This window comes from Myotis davidii, unplaced genomic scaffold (genome assembly GCF_000327345.1).
Source record: "Myotis davidii unplaced genomic scaffold, ASM32734v1 scaffold328, whole genome shotgun sequence".
Classification (NCBI taxonomy): domain Eukaryota; kingdom Metazoa; phylum Chordata; class Mammalia; order Chiroptera; family Vespertilionidae; genus Myotis; species Myotis davidii.
Window position 1 is genome coordinate 2,233,971 of NW_006300373.1, and position 22,907 is coordinate 2,256,877.

The window sequence follows — 22,907 nt, forward strand, 5'->3', positions numbered from 1 at the left end:
ATAAAATGAGGACAAAAGGACATATGATAGGTTCACTTCTCGAGTAGACTGCATTCAGAAGTTAAGGCCTCAAAGAAATACTGATTCAAAGTTGAGAAAATTAACTTATAAATATTTTAATCCACTGAAATGAAATTCAGAAATTATTCAAAATTCTTAGCATTCCTCCAAGACATTATCTGGGTTATAGCTCACGTATGAACCTTCATTTTGATTTAAATATTCCTGCAAAAGACTTGTCTCTATAGAAAAATATATTAAACTTCAAAATTCCAAATAATTGATATATCTAAAGGAATCTTTATATTACTATGTAGTTTTATTATAATTTTAAATATTTTATTGAGATTTGTTAAATTACTCCAAGTTAACAGTACCACAGCAAAAAAAACTCCATAAGATAAACCATCCAAAACATATAGCAGTAATTACCTATATCTGTAATATTGAGTCCAAATTTTAATCATTATACTAAATTGTTCAGTAGGAAAAATCTCTGACTTGAAGAAAATAGAGCTATATTTCAAGCATAACTTTTGTTTAGAGGTATCCTTTACTTTGTCCGCAAGTGTATGACATGTCTTTTAATGGCTGGTTGGGAAGGAAAAAACAAAACAACAACTCTAGTCTTTAGATAGAACAGAAGGATACAGGTAGGACATAGGGAGATGATAAACTTCTATTGTAGGAACAGGTGAGACTTCTAGAATGGCTGAGTGAAGAGCTAAGTAAATAAATCTTTTCCATAAAAATCAGTAATAAAAGGAGACATATGTAATACTCTTTGTAATACTTTAAGCAATAAAAAAAATCAGTAATAAAACTGGACAAAAGAATCAAAAACAACCATTTAAGGCCTCTGGGAATTGATCAAAGGTATACAACAAATTGAGAAGCACTTATTCAAGGAAATCTATTGAACCTCAGTAAGAACAGGAAGAGTCAGAACAGGCTGGCCAAACAAACAAAAACAGCAACGGCAATCACCCCAGGGAGTGGGAAAGTTGGAATCCAGAATTGCTACAATATAGTATCCTCGATGTCCAGTTTTAGGGGCGGGGAAAAAAGCGAGACATACAAAGAAACTGGAAAGTGTGATGTTAACACGGGGGTGGGGGTGGGAGGGGGGAAGAAATTGTCCAGTAGAGGCTTTCTGCAGGTGTCCAGATGTTGGATTTAGCAGACAGAGACCTCAGAGCAGCTATTATAATTATGTTCCAAGAACTGAAAGAAACCATATTTAAAGAATTAAAGGAAAGTGTGGTTACAATGATCTATAAAATAGAGAATATAATAAAGATATAGATGTTATTTTTAAAAAGAGAACTAAGTAGAAATGCTGAAGTTGAAGAGTACAATTACTGAAATGAAAAAAATTCAGTAGATGGGCTCAAGAGGAGATTTGAACTGGTAGAAGAAAGAATCAGTGAACCTGAAGGTTGACCAGCAGAGATTACCCAATTTGAAGGGAAAAAGGAAGAGAAATGAATAGAGTCTCAGAGACCTGGGGGACACCATAAAATATATGAACATATATGTAATGGGAGTCCAAGAAGAAAAAAAAGGGGCAAAAAATAATTTAAGAAGTCATGACAAAAAACTCCCCAAATTAGGTACATAACAATACCCTACACATAAAGAAGCTCAACAAATTCCACGCAGGGTAAGCACAAAGGGATCAATACCTGGAGACATCGTAGTTGAAATGCTGAAAGCCAAAAAAAGAAAGAAAAAAAAAGAGAGAGAGAGTCTTCATAACAGCATCCAGTACCAGGGAGCCATAACATCAATAGCTGACTTCTCAGCAGAAGTCAGTTATCGGATGTACTCAAAGTGCTTTAAGAAAAAAAATAACTGATGACCAAGAATAATGTATCCAGCAAGACTTTCCTTCAAAAAGCAAAAGTAAAATAAAGACATTCCCACATATCAATGATTGAGAGAATTTGTTTCCAGCAGACCTGACTTACAAGGCATATTAAAAGAAGTTCTTTAGGCTGAAAGGAAGTGAGACCAAATAGCAACTCAAATCAACACAAAGGAATAGACCAATCAAGGTAATTATATAGGTAATTATAAAAGTATAGATATATTTTTTCCTAATTTCTTCTCTTAACGGATTTAAAAGACAACTGCATAAAACAATAATAGTAAAATTACATTGTTGGACTTGTATAAAGACAAAAAGTAAAAATAATAGCTCAAAGGACTGGGAGAAATAAAGGTATACTGGAGAAAGGAAGTGACACCAGACAGTTGAGGAAGAAATAGAGACTATAAGAAATGGTAAAAAACATAGTTTAATATAAAAAAGTCTCCTATAATTATGTATATTCTCTCAATTTCTTTAAACAATATAAGGTTCTGTAAAGCAGTAATTATCCTATATAATAAAAGCGTAGTATGCAAATTGTCCCCTCAACCGGGAGGTCGTCCAGGAGTTTGACCAGGAGGCGGGGCTGGCCGGGGGAAGGGCAGGAGGCCCTGACCGGTGGCCAGCAGCCACTAGGGCTGCTGCCAGTGCACAAATTTCGTGTACTGAGCCTCTAGTAACATTATATTATTGGGTTTTTTTTTTTAACAGATATAGGCATACTATATACATAAGTATGACAACCAGCACACAGAAGGGGGGAGGGAATGAAATGATATTAGAGCAGACCTTCTATATTTTAATGGAATTGTTAGTATTAATTTTTAGTAGATTGTGATAAGCTAAAATAAGTATTATAATTCTTGGAACAACTACTAAAAAAGTCACTCGAACAATATAATGTTATAGGCCCAAAGATGATCTGAGACAGTTAGGAAGATTAATTAAACAGAACAACATATCCACAACACTAAAGCACAATTTAGGTTTGTTTTTTACAGTTTCACAGATTAAGAAATAGGCTTACCTGAGATGCACCTGTCATGTGCCAATGAAATCAGGGGCACACTGACCTTTCCGATGTACATATCCTCCTGGGTATCACTATCATCAAACACATAAAAGCCCAGAGACTCTGACTTAAGGTATCGATCCAAGTCCACACTCATGGGCACTGGGAAACACATATGGTCATCAAACTGTGGGTCATTGCTACTGGGAATGATGGCCGTGTCATGGTCTGCAAAATCAAAAAACTTGTACACAACATATGGGTGTGGCTGAAGGTGGCTTGCTCGGGCCTGCAGCTGGTTGCAACATCTCACTGTAATATGAAGTTCATTTAAGTTGCCGTCTGCGCAGTCAGTAGAACTGAGCTGAGCCGTTGTGGGTGCTTGTTGACTGAGCTGGAAAAACATACATATTTACATTACAGCAAATATACAATAAACTGATACACAGCAGCTGACAACCCCCAAACCAAATGATTTTGTAAATGGACAAAAACCTGCATATTTTCACTTCATATTGAATTTCTCAGTAAAAGATTCCCGATTCTTATTCAAAACCAATATTTACTGGAATATGTGTGAACAGATGATCCTATGCTATTAGCAACTAACAGAAGACTGAACATACCTATAGAAACTGCTGTTAAAATCAAGAAAAAGTTAATCTGATGTTCTTTAATTCTATTTGATAACTGAGTCAATTGAGCAGATGGGTCCAAAGACCAACGTTCTCTATTTCACAATTTTATTAAGAGCTAATCCTTTGATCATGCCAGACATTTGTTTATATCCCAGTCTTAAGTGAGAATCCAATGAACTTGATGGGCCCCACCAAGAAAGATAACTTCGTTGTCTTTGGGTTGGCCCTCATCCTGAACCAATGGGGTTTGGGAAGCAGATACCTGGGGTCAAGATTAGCCAGTATATCCAAGTATAACTGCTATTAAGAACTAGAGAGCAGGATCAGAGATATGCTTTGGAGAGAACGAAAAGCTAGGACTGGGGGGCCATTTCAGAAGACAGATGAGCAAAAGGACTTACTAGGCAGAGCTAGAAACTGCTCTCCGGCCCCTTTGGCTCAGGCAGCCAGCCCCAGACACATTAGCAAACAACTGCACTGACTGCTGTGATCTGGGACAATCACTAGCGTTGTTTCTGCTCATGTTGGGGAATCTCTACTGAGCTTCTGGGACCCCCGACTAGAGAACTGATTGGAGAAGAGAACAGAACCGGTCCCCATGGCCTCCGTGGAGATGCCTGGCGGTGTGGAGAGGGGAGCCGAGAAGGGACTCGCAATGCGGCTTTCCCCGAGTTTGCATTCAGCTATACAAGGCCGAGTGGAATGACTGACAAAGCTCCCCCTCCACATCTTTCCCAAGTCTACCCACAAAAGTCGAATTCCAATTGTAAATGACACATTCAAGCCAGAAACGGGGAGTCTAAAAACCTTTAAACTATAAAACTACATAAGCCATCTGGTCTTTCCATTCTAGTTCCCTTTTCCACAACAGCACTTCCCAAAGTGTCCAGCAAGATGATCTCTGGGAAAGGGTGCCATTCTTAAGTTTGGGAATTGGTGTTATATTAGTAATGATTCTTTAATTGAAAGTTACAGGAACTAATTCCAACTAGCAAATATGACAATTAAAGACTTTCCCATAAGGCTAAAGGGCTCTTTCATGGACCACTGTTGTAGCAGGAAGGAGGCTGGGCCTTAGGAAGGAAACAGGAGGGAAGCCACCGGAATGGACTCTCCGTCCAGTTTCCATTTCTCGGTGTGCTTGCTCATTCATCTCCAGACCCTTTTTCTTTCCTTTGCTGGCTCACATGGTAGAAGCTCCTAATTTTGCATGTTCCAGGCATGGCGAGTCTTGCTTTCTCTTGATCTCAGGAAGCAGAATCTGACTGGATGAACCGGAGTCAGGTGGATATTCCTAAATCATCTATACTAAGAATAGAGGAATATGCAAATTATCTGGGACGCTGTCACAGTAACAGTACTGACCAAACAGCAGGCTGCGTGGAGCAACAAGGCCGGCAGGGGGGTTAGTTAGGGGAGACCAAATGACTGAACAGCAGGCTGTGTGGGCGGCCAGGCCAGCAGGGGGGGTAGTTGGTGGTGACCAGGCCGGCAGTGGGGGTGCTGTTGGGGAGACCAGGCTGGCAAGGGGGTCAGTTAGGGGTGATCAGGCCGGCAGTCAGGTGAGCAGTTAGGAGCCAGTGGTCCCGGATTGTGAGAGGGTTGTCTGACTGCCAGTTTAGGCGGGATTGGGCCTAAACTGGCAGTCGGACATCCCCTGAGGGGTCCATAATTGGAGAGGTTGCACGTTGGGCTGAGGGGACCCCCTGTGCACAAATTTCATGCAGTGGGCCTCTAGTTAGTTATAACTGGATGGTGAGTAGGAGAGAACAGGATCACCAAACATAAAGCTTGACGCTGGGAGCCCAGCCTACGGACTGGGAGTGAGGGCAGTTCCAAATGAAGAAAGATAGTTAAGATTGAGAAGACATTCTACAGTGTTTCTATGACATTCTATCCCTTTGTAACTCCACATAACTCATACTTTATGCTTCCTTGAGACTCACGTTACACATGAGAAGTCCTAAAGTCAAACATTCTATTTAACTTTGCTCAGTTCAGCACTTTCTGCATTCATTGGATCGTGACATTCTTTCTTTTGGAAATATGGCCGTTAAGGCTCCATGAAACAGTCTGAACCTAAGGGACTGCATTCAAACGTCCAGTTCTCAGTGAGCATACTCATTCTGTAGCCCAATAACAGCCATGTATTCCCTTCGCAGTGGGGAGTGGAAGGACAGTCACTCGTGTGATGACCGGAAGGCTGTTCTGTTTCTCCAGTGCCCCGGGCAGCACAGGGATGGGCTCCTGTGAGGTGATGGAAGGACTGTGTCTTGCTGGTGGTGGTAGTTACATGAACATATACACATGATAAACTGCACAGAACTCCTCCCCCACACGTGTAAAATCGGGTAAAATCTGAATGAGGTCTGGAGCCTAGTTAATAGGGTTGTACAATGTCCACTTCCTGGTTTGGATATTGTCCTGTAGCTCTGTAGGATCTTACGACTGGGACCCGCTGTGTGAAGGGCACACAGGACTTCTCTGTTCTATTTTTTGCTGCTTCCTGCAAGTCTATGATTATTTCAAAATAAAAAGTTAGAAAAAGCCACTTGATGGCTGTGAAAGAAAATAATGTCAGTTTAAAGCATGACATAGAAAGAATAGGATACAATTTCTGCGTCATAAAAGTGTCCTAAAGTCAAACAAGCTTACCCACGGCCTTTGCGCTGGCCCCTTAAAATTTGATGTCATATATCCCAAAGCCTTCGCCCGCTCTCGATAAAGGCGAATCGCTTGGTCCACGGGAACTCTTAATTGGAACCAGTATTCCATGGTGCCGAAGTTTGGGACGTCTTCTTTAGTTCCTACAGATCAATATATAAACTCGCTGTTAAAACAGCCCCATAAATCAAAATATATACCAGTAAAAAATACATCAATGGTACTATACATTGAAACTATAAATTTTATACTGAGTAAAATAGTATGTGACACGCACAAATGACGTGTGATTGGCAAATAGCAGAGATGAAGAAAATAAAGTGACTTCTGCACGTATGAGTTTCACTGTATGTTAAATATTATTAAAGAACTGTCAAACTATGTTTGAGATCTTCCAATTTATATTATTCCACTCCTCGTGAAATAGAAAAAAATGGAACCAAACACCCCACAGACCTTTTGATGCTGTAGTATTTTTTGAACAAGTTGTGCTCTATGCAGACAGATACAATATGAAACCTCAAAATTATAAATATGAACTCCACGTTGTGATGCAGCTTGAAGGAATCTTTGGCACCTCCCCACTCGGCCCGGTCTCAGGAACAGGGAAAAAGCCATGCGGTGCCGAGCACGCACCGTGTGTACCAGGCCTTTGTATGGCTTTGCCGGGCGGGCACACCCCAATATTGGTTCAGCTCTCCAGCTCTCTTCCTGGGAAAGGTCTCCCCTAGGGCTCCTGGGAGGAGAACACGTCCTCATCAGGGCACCAACCGCGGCGGCAGAGCTGTCTGTCCGCCAGCCTGTTCCTCCGCCACACTGTTTGCTGAGGGCAAGGGCTGTGGTTTCCGTGGATACATTCCTACCAGAGGGACTGGTGCAAGATGGGCGCTCAAAAACCGGTGGAGTAGATAATATTGTGCTTACCAACCAAGGTTGCTGTGCCAAATATCCGACCGCTTTTTTCTAGAATTTCATGGAATCTCAACTGACATGCTGCGATTGTTTCGTAATCTGTGCTGTACGCCTGGTGGACCTCGAGGGTGACCGTGTTCTTGTGAATATAGTGCAAAAATAAGTCGTTAACGTGGACGAGGTACTGAGAGGTGAAGTTGTACTCCGGGCGGAGGCCCCGCACGATGGGCGTTGTCTGTAGCTCAAAGTCGTAGAAGGCGTAGGTACAGAAGGTGAGCGGCTCTTTGTCCCCGGACGCCTGCCACACTTCCGGAGAAAAGGCAACTTTGTGGATGTGGATTTCAAAGAGGTTCTCGCCCCGTTCTAAGTGAATGGTGTCATCAAATTCATCCACGGTGTCGTCTGGCAGGATTTCTGGTTTAAATTTGTACTGCTTGGTGCCATAGGCAATATCCTTTAACTGGGCTGCAAGAGAAGACACACGGTTTAGAGATTTCAAACACGGACATATGAAGACAGAGTGGCTTTTGAAGTGGTAGGAAGGCTGAGTGCTTGGGGGACTAGCCTCCGTCTTAAATTCTAGGACTACCCTGTTTTTCTGTAAATAATATTATATTATGCAGAAATTCATCACTTGTTTTGACATCGTTATTAAACAACGAAATTACAGCCGAGGCTGTAACACAGGCTCTCCCATGGGAAGGAGGAAGGGCAAGGCCTCTGAACAAACAGCTGAGGGAACTACTTGGGGTGCCCCTGCTCCCCGGCCTGTGCTCTGGGACCTTCTCTCCTACGGAGCCAGCTTCGCCTCCCACGGCTCCCGCCCTTCAGTCTATAAAATACAGGTGGGGCAAAGGTAGGTTTGTAGTTGTGAGCACTCGAAACAGTTTATTCTTGTATTATGTACTAATTCTTGTATTATTTTTCCATTCAAACAACTATAAACCTACTGTTGCCCCATCCTGTCTGTACTTTCCTTCTGTATTTGCGGGGCTGATGAATATGTTTGTTATCTTAATTTCGGTGATGGTTTCACAGGTGTATACACAGGCCCAAACTCACCAAACTGTCTACTTTAAGTGATGTGGTTTAATGTTATGTCAACTACACTTCTCTAAAAGAGATACTGTTTTTTTTCTAGATGCACATCCCCTCCCCATGTCATACCCACATGTCTAGAAAGTGATTTACACTGTGTCTCCCCTCCTCCTCTAACACTCTGCACCCTCCGCAAGCAGCAGCTGCTCACTTTTCTGGTGAAACTACTCAGGAAAAGTCACCGGTAACCAGGTCACTGCCGGAGCGAGTGGACTGTGGTCCAGGCATGACTTGGTTTTTTGCGTGATTGACACGGATGGCCACGCCCTCTTCTGTGGGCTCCGCCCACCAGGGCTTCCATGGTAGCATCGCCCTGCTTCTCTTCCTGCCTCTCTTCTCGCTCTTTCAGGGTTTCCTTTTCTGCTAGCTTGCTGGGGTTCTGTGTTATCCTCCTCTTCGTCTAGGTCAGTGGTTCTCAACCTTCCTAACGCCGTGACCCTTTAATACAGTTCCTCATGTTGTGGTGACCCCCAATCATAAAATTATTTTCGTGGCTACTTCATAACTGTAATGTTGCTACTGTTACGAATCGTCACATAAATATCTGATATGCAGGATGTATTTTCATTGTTACAAATTGAACATAATTAAAGCATAGTGTTTAATCACAAAAACAGTATGTAATTCTATATGTGTTTTCCGGTGGTCTTAGGCAACCCCTGTGAAAGGGTCCTTCGACTCCCAAGGGGGTCACGACCCACAGGTTGAGAACCGCTGGTCTAGGTCTTCCCCTGGGTAAGCTCACACCCCTTTTGGGATTTCTGCTACTATCAATAGGCTCCGGTTTCTATTTTTTCATTCAGGTTTCTTTCCTGAACTCCAGAGCCCTCTACCCAGACATCCCCGAGGCACAGCAAGCCCAGTGTATGGAACAGAATGTCTCAAATCCTCTCCCAGTTATTTCTGCACTTGCATCTTGGGTTGGTGTCAGCACTCACCACGTTGCCTATGGCAGCACGTTCTCGTTCCTGGTGGGATCATGGTCGCCGCCGCTTCCTAAGGCTTGATCGAACCTGCCCATCCTCTCTCTCCACCGAGGCTGCCTCATTACAGCCCAGGGCTTACTGCCCAGGTCAGCATGAACCCCTGGCTTCCTTCACACCTGACTCGCCCTCCCCCATCCCTACAGCCATCCCCACAAGGCAGGTCTGGTGTGTTACCCCGGCTTCAAAACCCAGGGTTCTCCAGGTGCGTAAAGTCCCCACTCTTCAAGATGGCAACCAGGGCCCGCATGGTTCCTGATTCGGGGTTCCTAGTCGGTGGCTCTACACAGTTTCCCGAGTGACCAGCATGCTTCCCACACCCACTTCTACCTGCCTCACCTCCCCCCTGAACCTCCCATGCTTTTACTTAGTGGGGAGCTCTGTCAGCAAACGCTCCCGACCTGGAGTGCGGAGTCTCCCCTGAATCTGCAGGGGTCCCTGGGCAGTCTTTCCTTAGCCGCTGCTCCGGGTACCTTCTGCCTTCTCCCGGCGCCACACTCTGCCCAGAACCGGTCCTCTTACTTGTTCACATCCTGTGCGCTCCTGCGGGGGGCGCCGGAGCTGTTCCCCTCGCTGTCCTCGCACTGCCGAGCACTGTGCGTAGGATGCATGAAGCCTGACCATGTTTATGGACTGAATCAATGAATTCAGGGAACACATAAAATCTACTGATAAAAGTCTCAAACTCTGTGACCGCCTTGTTACTTGGGAAAATGCCATTAAGCAAATTCTATTGAGCACTGCTTGAGATAAAAGGTACACACTGCTCTGTGACTTCTGGAAAACCCTGCCCAGTTGGATAAAGATATTTATTGAGCCCTTCTACTTAGAGCAGTGGTTCTCAAAGTGGGGTCTGGGAACCCTGAAACTGTTTTGAAGGTTTGTGAGATCAGAAGTATTTAAGAAATAGTACGAAGATGTTATTTGCTTTTTTCATTCTAATTCTCTCACAAGTGTATAATGAAATTTTCCAGAACCTACATGCTATGTGATATCATAACAGATTCAATGCAGAAGCAGATATAACATATGTTTTCTATTAAGCCAGACACGAAAGATTTGCAAAAATGTTCAACAATTAAAAAATTAAAGCAATGTCACTTTTCACACTACTTTTTGGTATAGAAAATACTACATTTTTTTAAAAAAACATGCACACAGGAGAAAACTGATTGGTTTCTCTCTCATATTGATGTTCTTCTCTCCCCCCACCTCCCTTCCTCACTGTCTAAAATCCATAAAAACATATTCTTGAGTGAGGATTTTAAAATAGTGCTGCAATTTATGTCAACATGTAATGGTTTATTATTTTAACATGACTAACTATTTTTTACATTTCTCACTTTTAATTTCTAATATAATAAATATCATGAGAGTAGCCCATTAAACAAAAGGCCTTGGGGATTCTCAGTGGTTTTTAAGTGTAAAATTATTGCTGGCATCAACCATTGAATTAAGCATGGTAATCATGGGACATGAGAGATAAAGTACTTCTGAGTAGAGAAGTCACAGACACTATGCAATGCTCTAACAGTGAAGAACCAAATAAAAGAATCCCCAGACACAGTTTCTGAGTGCACGAGAGTGAAAGCTGTAAGTGCCGAGGTAGTATTTTTTCAAAGCATAGTTTTGCACCTGCATCTGAATTGCTTGGAGTTGTTATTATCATTTTTTAAATCTATTTTTTATTGATTTCAGAGAGGAGGGGAGAGGGAGAAAGAGTTAGAACCATCTATGATGAGAGAGAATCATTGCTCGGTGGCCTCCTGCACGTCCCACACTGGGGATGGAGCCCGCAACCTGGGCATGTGTCCTGACCAGGAATTGAACCGTGACCTCCTGGTTCACAGGTTGACACCCAACCACTGAGCCATACCAGCCAGCTGCATGGAGCTATTTTTAAAAATACAGTGTCATGGGTCCCCGGTCCGGATGGAGGGCCCAGGAAGCTGCACGGGAAACAAGTTCCCCTGCGGTTCTCACACTGGCCAAGCCTGAAAACCACCACAAGGGCATTTCCAGTGGAGGAATGGCGAGTGCGGGAGCAGCTCCGGGCCGGGCCTGCACTTAGATTTTGAAGCGGGGAAGGGTGCATCTGCAGTCAGAGGAGAAAGGAGGCGCACGTGGAGTGGCGCAGGGATGGGGCTGCGCAAGAGGAATCAGACCAAGGGCAAGCAGGCTGGACTGTCTGAGATGCACAGCTTCCTTAGAAGAAAGCTCAGACACGAGGCATGAGTTTAGTCTGAGATGCTGCATGCAGAACTCCGAATCTCGCCTGCAAGGAACACTGAGTTCAGAAAGTAGTGGGAAATGACTACAAATTCCCGAGCAGAGAAGAATCAGATAAAGACTGCCTTGCTGGTGAATTATTATTGTGGTTATAAACTGAAAAAAAGGCAGCAAGAAACTGAGTGTTGCTTAGGAGGACATTCCAACGATTATAAACCATTCCCGTGCGAGCAAGGAACTGTGCCCACTACCTTCCAGTTTCTGGATGCGCGCAGCCCTGACGTCCAGAAGGTGGACATACTGTTCCACTTTGAGCTCGTAATCTTGCTGCAAATTCTCCATCTTCTGGGTCACTGCCTCAACTTCCATCTAAAAAATAAGAGAGAACACGTTTCAACAAGTGTGATTGGTTCCATCTTCATTTTTTAAAGCAAGTAGGATTCAAGCGTTTTCTAGATCCTGCACATGCCGGGAACTGCAGCCGTTTCCTGGCCTCGAATAGCTTACGGCTTCACAATCCACCCTTAGGGCCGTTCATAAAACCAGAAGTGAGGTCCCCAAAAGCCGGGCCCGTTTGGCGGAGGCGTTTCTCCGTGGCTGCGGCTGTGTGTCAGGGGCTGTGGGAATCACCTTGTTTGCAGAATGTGGTGACTCTAGTCCGGGCGAGTGCAGTGCCACCACTTGCGCTCTAAAATTAGGATCTTAGCCCGACCCGGGTGGCTCAGTGGTTGAGCATCTACCTATGAACCAGGAGGTCACGGTTTGATTCCCAATTAGGGCACATGTCCGCGTTGCAGGCTCCATCCCCAGTAGGGGGCGTGCGGTAGGCAGCTGATCAACGATTCTCTCTCATCATTGATGTTTCTATCTCTCTCCCCGCTACCTTCCTGTCTGCAATTAATTAAAAAACATTTATAAAAATAAATAAAATAAAGTCAGGGACTTAAAATTTTTTACTTGTCTTAAAACAATTTCTTCGAATTACTTAGTTATATTTATGAGAACTTCCAGGCACGTGGGAACACATGGCCGCAGATTATAACAAGGTACCACGTGATACTGCTTAGGAAGGTGAACCATATGTAGAACATGACAGGAAGAGTCCTCTCCCAAGCCATGTTCCATTACCTGGTAATCCTTATTGATTTTATGCTGCATGATTAGCATGTTTCTAGTCTTCTCAAGCTCTTGCACTGTCTCTGCATGAGTTGCCTGCAGCTCCCTCATGGAACGTTCTAGATCTTTATGACTGTTATTGTCTACTTTCTCTAAAAAGGAAAGCTCTCCATTTCTTTGTGATTTCTGAGCCTAAAACGAAAACATGTTTTATTATTGAAAACAAGAGCTTCTAAAATGTAATCATGTGATTTAATATAGATATAGCAAGGAACAATCATTAATTGAAAACAGATATATTTCCATTTTCCACCAGGAATAAAGTAGTCCTGGCATAGGAAATATATTTGGACAGACATTTGGAACAATTATAGAGAATTCGAAAAGCAGTTTATTTCTTCATGACATAAAAAAGAAATCATGTACATTTATTTCGATTTCGATTTCTTCATTTGATTAAAATCTACACTGTGATGATCTCAAAGGAAAGAAATGCATTTTCTCATGTTTTCCTGTAAACAACAGAATATCCTAGAGCTGGAAAGTATCTTCTGGTAACACTTATGATTCAGTATTTTACTTAAAATAATAGTGTTGGCCCTAGCCGGTTTAGCTCAGTGGATAGAGCATCTGCCTGCGGACTGAGGGTCCTGGGTTCGATTCTGATTAAGGGCACATGATCCTCAGTTACAGGCTCAATCCCCAGCCCTGGCCGCGGGTGTGTGGGAGACAACCAATTGATATGTCTCCCTCCCATCGATGTCTCTCCCCCTCCCTTCCCCTCTCCCCAAAGATCCACGGAAAAATATCCTGGGTGAGGATTAACAACAACAATAAAAACAGTGTATACCCAGGTCTCTCAGGAGAGAAAATTGTTGATTAGTTTTATCATCAGGCATGTAAAAATGTTTGTCACCGTTGGACAAAGGGCTGTAGACAAGCGTCTTTAAGGTCTACTTAAATGTGATTTCACTAAATGTCACCTGACCCCTTTCCTGCGTCATTCCCTCTCCACGTGAAGGTTATAGAGATGGGTCTGCACTTTGCCGGGACAGTTCCACGTAGACATGAAACTCATCGGGAGGTGCAGAAAGTTACCTTTATGAGCAGAAGGGCTTCACTCAGCTCCTCAGCATTAAGATCACTCTCCTGCAGAAGACAGAGCGAGTCAGAGCTCACAGGGAGATATGAAGGGAAAGCACAGGAGACATTCCAACTACGCAGATCAGCCCCACGGATGGAGCATGAGCTGCCTGCTACCGTGACGTGATCAGTGAAGTCACATATTTGCATCCCTTTTCTCTCTAGAATAGTGCTTTCTCTGCGCCTAAGGCATGTAGAGAGAAATCTGGATTTACATCCTACAGAAGAGAAGGGTTCACCTGGTTGTAAAACTGCATGCGGTTTTTAAGGTCATCGAGCTGTTGCTTTTCTTCCAGACAGCGTAACTGCAGCTCTCTGTTCTCTTGAACGAGTTTCTCATTTTGGTCTTGAAAAGAAAGTCGACACAATTGGAAAGATATGAGAGAACACGGCAGAGGAACACATTTTACACTGACACAGCAAGCTCCATCCAGCGACGCTCTGGGCAGAGAGGAAATGAGCTAGCACCCAGCGAGGCGGCAGGAGCCGGACGCACGCACACGCTCAGATGTCGGCCATATGATTCACTGCTTATCAAAAACGTAAGACGTAACTTCGCAGTATTAATAGAAGGAAATTGTGGCCTCTGGGACTTCAAAGGAACATTCGATCTAAAATACTTAAGAAAATATGTTCCTAAATCTGCGATTTTTACTTACTTATTAGGAAGGGTCCTGAAAGGCATGCAAAAAAAAAAATTATCTTTTGGTTTTTGGAGTTCCTTGAATTTTCTTTTCCTAATTTAACAAAGTATTTTTATTCAAACAAGATAATTTCTCTGGTAATAACCAAAGCCATCATTTTAATAAACTAGACTTTTAACTAATCTGTTAAGATAGGAGCAGTGGATTCCCCAGCCAGGGCAGGGGGGTGTCAGTCATAACTCGTGTGTGTTCTTTATGGGCTCATGCTGTTAACGAGAAGGACATGGACGCAGAGCCATCATTATGGGATGGAGGTCCGTTATGTTCCCCTAGGCAGTCATTGGCCATGACCCACAAACAAGGGGCTTAGCGTAGAGCTACTGAGGACAGTAAATCCACAGACTAATTTTCCACTCCCTGCATTAAGCATAAAAAAAAAAAAGGCACAGTAGCTCGTTAACAAATGTGTTCTCTCGGCTCGTTCTTAAGTGCGCTCGTCAGTCGCCCTCTTTGTGGGGGTCAGGCATCCTCCTCCTGGGCCCCCTGGGGACTGACCCTAAACCACGTCATCCCAAGTGTCTCCACTAATTCCATCCTGCCCTCAAAGATTTATGTTTGTCGTAAGTCCTCAATTCAAGCTGTACGTTTCTGTTTCCTTTCCTTCAAAAAAGGGCAAGTCAACACATTTGCCAAGAATTCTCTACATAAGTACATTTGCACACTGACTGCATTTTATACAAAAATATGTTCCTGACATTTATAATGCTTTCTGTTCCCAAGCTAAGAAATACTGCATGTAAGTAAAAATGGTAAAATATACAGTTAAGAAATGGAAAAAATTCAGATATTTCTTTGAAATTGAAAAATCACACACATACACACACACACACACACACACACAACCTGTGACTCTAGGCAGGGTATGAAGAGGCCTTTTAATATCAAATATATAAAGTTTTTCTTATTGATAAAAGGTTAAAGGTTATCCTAGAGCAGTGATGGCGAACCTTTTGAGCTCGGTGTGCCAGCATTTTGAAAAACCCTAACTTAACTCTGGTGCTGTGTCACATATAAAAATGTTTTGATATTTGCAACCATAGTAAAACAAAGACTTATATTTTTGATATTTTATATATTTAAATGCCATTTAACAAAGAGCAATTAACCAAAAAAATGAGTTCGCATGTCACCTCTGACACGTGTGTCATAGGTTCGCCATCACTGTCCTAGAGTATAAGTTGCTAATATTTAGGGAACAAAATGAAAAAAATTTAAAAACATGGACAATACTTGGAAAACCTGAAGGTGAAGGTGAAGGTGAAATGCTTGGCTGTAAACTAAAAATTAGGATGAATAATAACTATGAGTTTTCAGGAGACAGACTTGCTTTTTGTTCAGAGAGCAGGGTAGGGTGTGGAATGCTTTATTTTATGTTGCGGAGGCTAAAACAACGTCTGAGTGAGTGAGCAGGTAGCAGAAAGGAGGTAATACAGTCAGGAGGACGGAAAGGGCACGGGCGGAGGCTGTTTCTGTGGTCATGGAGCCAGGGCCTCTGAGGGCGAGCCGGCGTGGGAAGGACAGGGCTGCTCCGTGCTCACCAGGATGACGATTTCTGAGCTCGAGTTTCTTAACTGTTTCAATTTTTCAGACGAGGGCCCTAAGAATGGCATTCTAATAGGCACAAATAAACTTGTTCCAATATTTCTTCTTTTACTGATTTTTGTTTCAACAACTATGTCCTCATGTGTTCACTGATATTTAAAAAAACACTATGGCATTATTAGTAAGAAAATAACTTAGTGGGAAAAGATATGGAATATCAGTAACTTTTTCCCTGTTGAATTTTATGTAGAATTATCCACTATATTTTTCCTTTCTTAAACTGTTTATTGGGAGACGATATAGTTCAAAGAGGAAATAGACTTGCTGAATTACAATATGAAAAATCAAAGCACCCTCTACAAGATGAAAAATAACCTCCTTTATGTTAGGATTTTGACAAAAAGCATGTTAAACCAAACGGCATTTTATTCAAATGAGATAACATTTCCCTCTTTAAAAATGATGTTCTTCAAGCACAACACTAATAAGCAGAGTGCAGAGAACCATTCAACTAAACAATTTTCAAACCCCTTTGTGTTAATATCTTCAGCTGTGATCAATATAAGCTCACGTATTATGCTGAATTATGCATTTCAGCTAAAGATAGAAAGGAACTTTCGAAGCCGGCCCTTACACACATGCAGTTAATTTAAGCATTAACCAAATGCAAGCCGAATTTACATATCCTTCCCCCACATATTCACACAATCTGAAACTAATTTGTACCTCGAATAAAGAGGTGAGTATTCTTAAAAATAATCTGCCAGTTAGATGAATGACTACAAGGGCCAGGGAAACATCTTCTGGCAAAGAACCACTGGATACATGAAAAGGTAAGTGTGTGAAGAGACTTCAAAGCAAAATTAAACAATTTCAAAGTCTGTTATACAAAAAGGAACTTTCTAAACATTAAAAGATTTCCTTAAATAGGCAATTTCAATTTTTTGGTTTAGTGTCTCCCTGGAAAAAATGGTTAAAGGCTGTAATATTTTTCTTATAGTCTATTGTAACTTTTCACATAAAAACACACGCACTTAAAATCATTAGATCTATAAATTTCAGGTGTTCAAGCAAAAATAAAATAACACTTGCATTAAAAATAAAGATTTAGTTGCAGTAATTTTTCTTTAGAAAATAAATGAATAACTGTACAAAGATTTGTTTAGGATCTTTTTATACTTAAAAAACTAAAGAGATTTAAAAATTCATCAATAGAAGATTGTTAAACAATCATGGTGTATCCTCACCCTCAAAAACTATGACAGCCATTATAAATGATGATGATGTGAATGTATATTGAGACTCAAGGGATGATTTCAAAATATGATAAATAAAAAAGCATGTTATAAAACTGTATACATATACGAAACTCTGCAAGGACATACAAAAATATTAAAGGAGATTATCTTCAAGGTTGTGAAATTGAGATATTTAAAAAAACCTTTTTATTTTGTTTACTGGAATTTTTTACAGCATACTTGAGTTATTTTTATTATTAAAAAATCTAAAAGAAATAAGAACCAGTTAAAAAAAAAGATGAGACATGGACTAGTTTAAATAAAATAACTTAGCAATTGTAGCTTTAATAATTTATAAGAACCCTCAGAATTGCTTTAGGAACAATATACAGGTTTTTTAAAAAGGCCACAGATTCTAAACCCCTTACGAAGAGTTTCTTTCCAGAGATCAATATGGATGTCTACAGACAAGAGTTCTGGAATTCTTAATATCTAGGAAAGTACGAAATGCACATAAGTAAGCAACCTTTTCTTCATTTCTGCTTTCTTTAGGAATGAGAAGTGTCCATGTTTTTGGAAAAGAGAAAGGGAATGTAGAGCACTTGCACTTCCCTCAGTGAGCAAGAATTTACTGAGCAGCTTCTAAAACACGCGCTCTGTTAGGGACTCAGTTCTGAGCTGTAAAATCTGCAGCTCAATCTCTGAAAACTTTAAATATTCCCCTGGTCGGAAATCATGTCACCGTTTTATTCCACTCACAATCTTCGAGAGGAACATTCATAAGGCATCTTTCATCAGATTTAATTACTGGGTAAATAGAAGTGTCTTCCTGAAATTAAGACTACATCAGTTATTAAGTGTGTTCTGTTTCAACCTTTTTTTTAAGATGCTAAAAATAAGTCGGAACATAATTTTTAAATGTTATGATTTATAAAGTGCCAATTTCAGAAATATTAAAATTGGGAAGAAAATCTTTCCTATAGTTAACAAAATATGGCATTGTGATCTAAATCGATACATAGAGTACTGACTAGATATGTAATTTTTTTTTCTCGCTGAGCCTGCATTAAACTTTTAAATGTTCTCATGCAACAAAATTGCAAATGTTCCAAAGGAACAGCTAGTGTGGGTGAGCACCAGCTACGACATTTGAAGCAAATGATTCCATTTCCCTGCTGTGCCTTTGTATGTAACGTTTATGTGCAGAATTCAGAAGTCAAACCTCTACAGTTAATTATAGTTATTTTCCTTCTATGAGACAAGAAGAGTGAGATGAGACTCATAACATGAATCTTATTCATGATTACTTAGCAAGGACACCTTTTCTTTATCTTTTTCATCATCAGTCCGTGTTTTTCCTTCTCAATATGAAAAACGATGTCAAGCAAACACACGCCCACGTGACCTCCCTCCGTGCTCCTTTTCTTTGCCCACCTCCCCCCACACGGACTCGAATTTTCACAGTAGGGACATCTTGACAAGCCTCTGGTTGTAAGTTCAGGGTCATGGTGAAGAATTAGATAGCTCATTATCTGAGACCCTCCCTGCCGGCCTAGAGCAAACAGGAGCTCCTGCCACTGCCTCTCACACTGCTTGCTCTGACTCCCAGGGTGCTGGCCACTGCTGCCCATACTACACTCACTTAACTGCCATGTTCCTCCCTGCCGACTGGATGCTGCCTGCGGACAGCGCCTCACTCCCTGCTGGGTCCCAGTGCGAGCAAATCCTGGCGCTCAGTGAACACTTGTGAACTGTTGAAGAAAGGCTCAAAATTTAGGAGAATTAATGACGATCTGAGTAGGAATGACTCTGAGAAAAAACAACTCCTTTGGCCCAAAGGCTAGGATGAGTAAAAGGAAGGTTGGAGCCACCAGCACACTCGGGGAGCGGACGGCTGCTGACACAGGCCGTGTCTCCCGTCCACGGCCGGGGGCCTGGCCAACAGGGGGCCCCCCCGGGAGCCCGGATGGGGCCAGTGAGTAGCGGGGTGTACACAGGCCTGAGTGTGCACGCGGCGGCCGTTTCACAGGTACCTCTTTCGGTTTTTAGCCTGTCAAGGATTTCCGCTTTGTCGGTCAGGTCGGACTTCAAGGCCGTCTCGAGCTGCGCGATCTGCACTTTCAGCTGCTGCTCCTTCACCTTCCACTGCTCCTCCTGGGCAGCACCGAAGGCACTGCAAGACACACGGACACGCGAGGCAGCTCAGAAAGCAGCCTCGACCGGAAATACGAGAGAAGAGCGTTTAGTGGCACAGGGACCACTGTCATCATGTCTCAGGAATTAAGTAAACATGTGCTGGTCTGCTGCTGGTGAGACCCAGGCGCCTTCCTCAGGCTGCGGTTAGGGAACATGAAAGGGTTTGTGGGATGAGCAAAGGAACTGGCCTTAATTTAGAGCTCTCCAGTCAGAGTTGGCAGCGAGCGGCTTTTGTGGGACCAGGGCAGGAATTCCGACACTGTACGTGCTCCAGAGGAATCCGCCTCGCCAGACCTCAGCCTCGCCGTCGGACCGGGCCCTGCTCCCCGCCACAAACCCTCTTCCTACAGGGAATCTAGAATCTGGAACATGTAACGAGCCTGTGATAATGACAGTCACAAAATACTGGCTGTAAAGTGATAGCACAGGGAACCGCAAGGCAGCGGTTCTGATGGTAGGTAGTGATAAGGCAGTTTTTGTCCTAAAAAAACAGAAAGCAAAGGGCTGAAGAACAAGTCTTGCTTGTAACACATGATTGGGGTGAAAACCCAGAAGAACACCCCGATAAGAATGACAAAGGTGGAATGATTGTCCCTCAAGGAAAGTGCAGCAGTTTCATCTGTTGTTAAAGTCTACCAAGGACCAAGGTTGGAAGAACTGACTGCAATATAACTAAATGGTAAACAGAAGGAATACACTACACATTCGTTTAGGCCAGCGGTTCCCAAATGCTACTCATGCTAGACCAGCTCCACACAGAACACTTGGAGAGATTTAGAGATGAAGATCCCAGGGCCCAGGAATTCCTCCTTTCACAGAGCGCCCAGGTGATGGCCAGGTTTGGAAAAACCCATCTTGATCTGTATTTCAGCAGAAAACTATTATCTGTGAAGCTTGATATGACTGAATAATTACCAGCAGCTTTGACCTTTCTTCTTACTTGAAATCCAGTAAATGAAACAAAAATTTATCAAATCTGCTTTTGTACTGATGATGAAGAAAATGAAAGCTGTTACTGAAAATTGCCCTTAACGTTGCTCCCAGCTATAGTCTTGAGGTTTTTGTACCAAAAGAGATACTTTTCTGGGAGGCATAGCTTTCAAAGGAAAAACTGTGCATTCATTTTACATTTTGAATGCTTTTACTGCATTTAAACTAACATGACCTTAGAAATGAATGGAATTCTAGAAGTTTTTCTAAATAGGACATCTGTTTCATCTAGCAGTGTTCTCCTTTCACATATGGAACCTGAAAAAAAAACACGCATGGATCTGATGTACCAGTATTTTTAATTAATTTTAAAAAGATACAATTACCCAGACTTAAATGAAATCCAAGCACAATATGTACTTTACCTACTAACGTAAAGAATATTCCTTTACATTTTCATTTTTAAATAAAGAACAAATATGATTTCTTTGTCTGGTGTAATTATATATCTCAAAGGCATATATATATATATATATGCATGTCAGTGTGTATGTGTGTGTGTGTGTGTGTAATTATTAAAAACATGTACTACTCGGAAAAAAATTAGCATGATGAAATAGGCACAAGTATACATTATATCAGATGCCAAAAATTAGAAACAGTAGTGTTCCAATAGCATTAGTACCAGCAAAGAGATCACCAACAGTTAATCTGGCAGGAACATCAGAAGCTGTGTGTGTTTAAATTAAGAACAATTTAGCAGCCTGGTTTTTCCAAACCCACAAAATACTAGTGTAAATCAGCGTAAGTCAGTCTGAATTTAGTCCACTGCTATCTTCCCTCTAAATTTAGGATTACATTCCACTGGAGTTTCATGAGGGATTCCTTTTGAATTTACTGTATTCCTCTGCGCGCGGAGCCATCTGTGCAGCTATAAATGGTGAGCCACATCTGGCTCCATTTTCTCGCTGAAGGCTGTGTACATGATTAGATCTGCATATGAGCGCAGCCTTTGCGAGCCTTTTACTCATGAAAATGTCTTTGTACATTGCCTACAGTGACAGCTGAGGGGAGTCACAGTTGGTCATGGTGCACATTTCACTGTTACCTTGCGTTGCAGGAGTGACAGAGTGTCAACCTGCAGTGCAATGCCACTGGAGCTTTGGGTCAGCACAGCGGAAACACACGCCCTGACCAACCACAGGGCCGGATGGAAATAGAGCTGAGCAGTTCCTCTCCACCCTGGGATTGTGGTTCTTAGAGGAAAATGCCACTTATTCCAACCTCCCAGGGCATCCTAAGGAGACGGAAGTTTCAGCTCTACATCACCCCGAAAGAAGCCCACAGGTCCTTTAGATGGGGCCTCCTGGAATTAAATCCATATCTACAGCAGGGATAGTTCACTTGTTGAAGGAGAAATGATGGCCCAGACGCGCTCGGGTTGGTTTCTGGGAGGCACACGGTGCTCATACATGATCACACGAGCGTTCACGATTCCTGGCAGGCTGCAGGGACAGCTCACTTCACAGAGACGAAGCACAGAGTCGGTGGGGGTCAGCCTTGCTCCTTTAAGTTTTGAATATTAGGTGACCATCACATTGCAGAAACTTGATTCACCCAATTCTTAAAACAGTTAATGTCATCTTCAAAAATCAGACCAACTCTTTTTTAAACTATCGGCATTAGATTAGTCTCTCAGGGAGTTCATACCTCACAATCAATCACCTTTACAGATTCTCTGGGTCCAATCTCAAATGGACTGACTCTGAGTTGGATGGTAGTGGGTGCAGGAGTTCCAAAGGGGGAGGGAAACCTATGTTTTCTGTTTTCCAGGTTATTCACATACAGGATTGCTGCAGGGCTCTTGCATTCATTAATCACATCACCCTAAAGCTACGCTAACTTCAAAAATGGGATGCAGCTTTACTATTTTACTGTGTAGAGTTTCTCTCTAACCAAATAAAAAGATGTAATTGCAAAAAATTTATTCTGGATTTTTAAACTGACATTTCTTAAAGCTATGCTTATGTCTTGGCATTGTATCCAAAATGTTTTAACATATTAAAAAAAGGCTCATTCCCAATACTAACATGAGGGTTTTATCTTACCAGATGATTCTCTAATATGTCATCTGTCAAGTAATAAACACATTCAAAATTTCATTTGAAAATGGAAGATGAGAATGCAATCTGCAAATCACATTTTTCTCCTGACAATGGGCCAATTTTGGATAACAAACAAATGCTCCCCTTTTACAAACATGCTATCACTATGACTAACCAAACCGAGAGTGTGTGTAGTTTTGGATGAGCGCTAGTTGTTGGCAATGATGAATAACAGTGCCACGGAACACAAGAGCTGTAAAGAATCTTAGGAATGATGCTGATATCTGCAGTTTATGGAGTTTTTGTTGAGTTTTGTAGTTTCTCCAACTTCTGAAAACATATATTTAAAAAAAAACTGTATTACAGAATGTTATAGTTCTATTTACTATTATGTGTGTGCTCGCGGGGTTTTGTGCTTAAGTGGCAGGATTATTTTTTTGGACACAATGTTATGACACTCATTACACACATTTACTTCCATGTGCCTGACACAACATTCAAGTGTAAGCAGCATAATGAAGTCT

At 42.0% G+C, this 22,907-nt stretch overlaps 1 protein-coding gene across 2 annotated transcripts in view; it reads right to left on the reverse strand.

The window, feature by feature from the left end:
- RPGRIP1L (RPGRIP1-like) overlaps positions 1 to 22,907 on the reverse strand; it is a 76,187-nt gene that overhangs the window by 24,117 nt on the left and 29,163 nt on the right. For both annotated transcript variants that reach the window (XM_006777051.2, XM_006777053.2), the window contains exons 10-17: positions 19,186 to 19,325; positions 13,908 to 14,014; positions 13,624 to 13,674; positions 12,538 to 12,717; positions 11,661 to 11,778; positions 7,112 to 7,564; positions 6,179 to 6,330; positions 2,901 to 3,279 (exon numbers count right to left, since the gene is read on the reverse strand). In XM_006777051.2, coding sequence (XP_006777114.1) covers positions 2,901 to 3,279; positions 6,179 to 6,330; positions 7,112 to 7,564; positions 11,661 to 11,778; positions 12,538 to 12,717; positions 13,624 to 13,674; positions 13,908 to 14,014; positions 19,186 to 19,325 — 1,580 coding nt within the window. The remainder of the gene's footprint in view (positions 1 to 2,900; positions 3,280 to 6,178; positions 6,331 to 7,111; positions 7,565 to 11,660; positions 11,779 to 12,537; positions 12,718 to 13,623; positions 13,675 to 13,907; positions 14,015 to 19,185; positions 19,326 to 22,907) is intronic.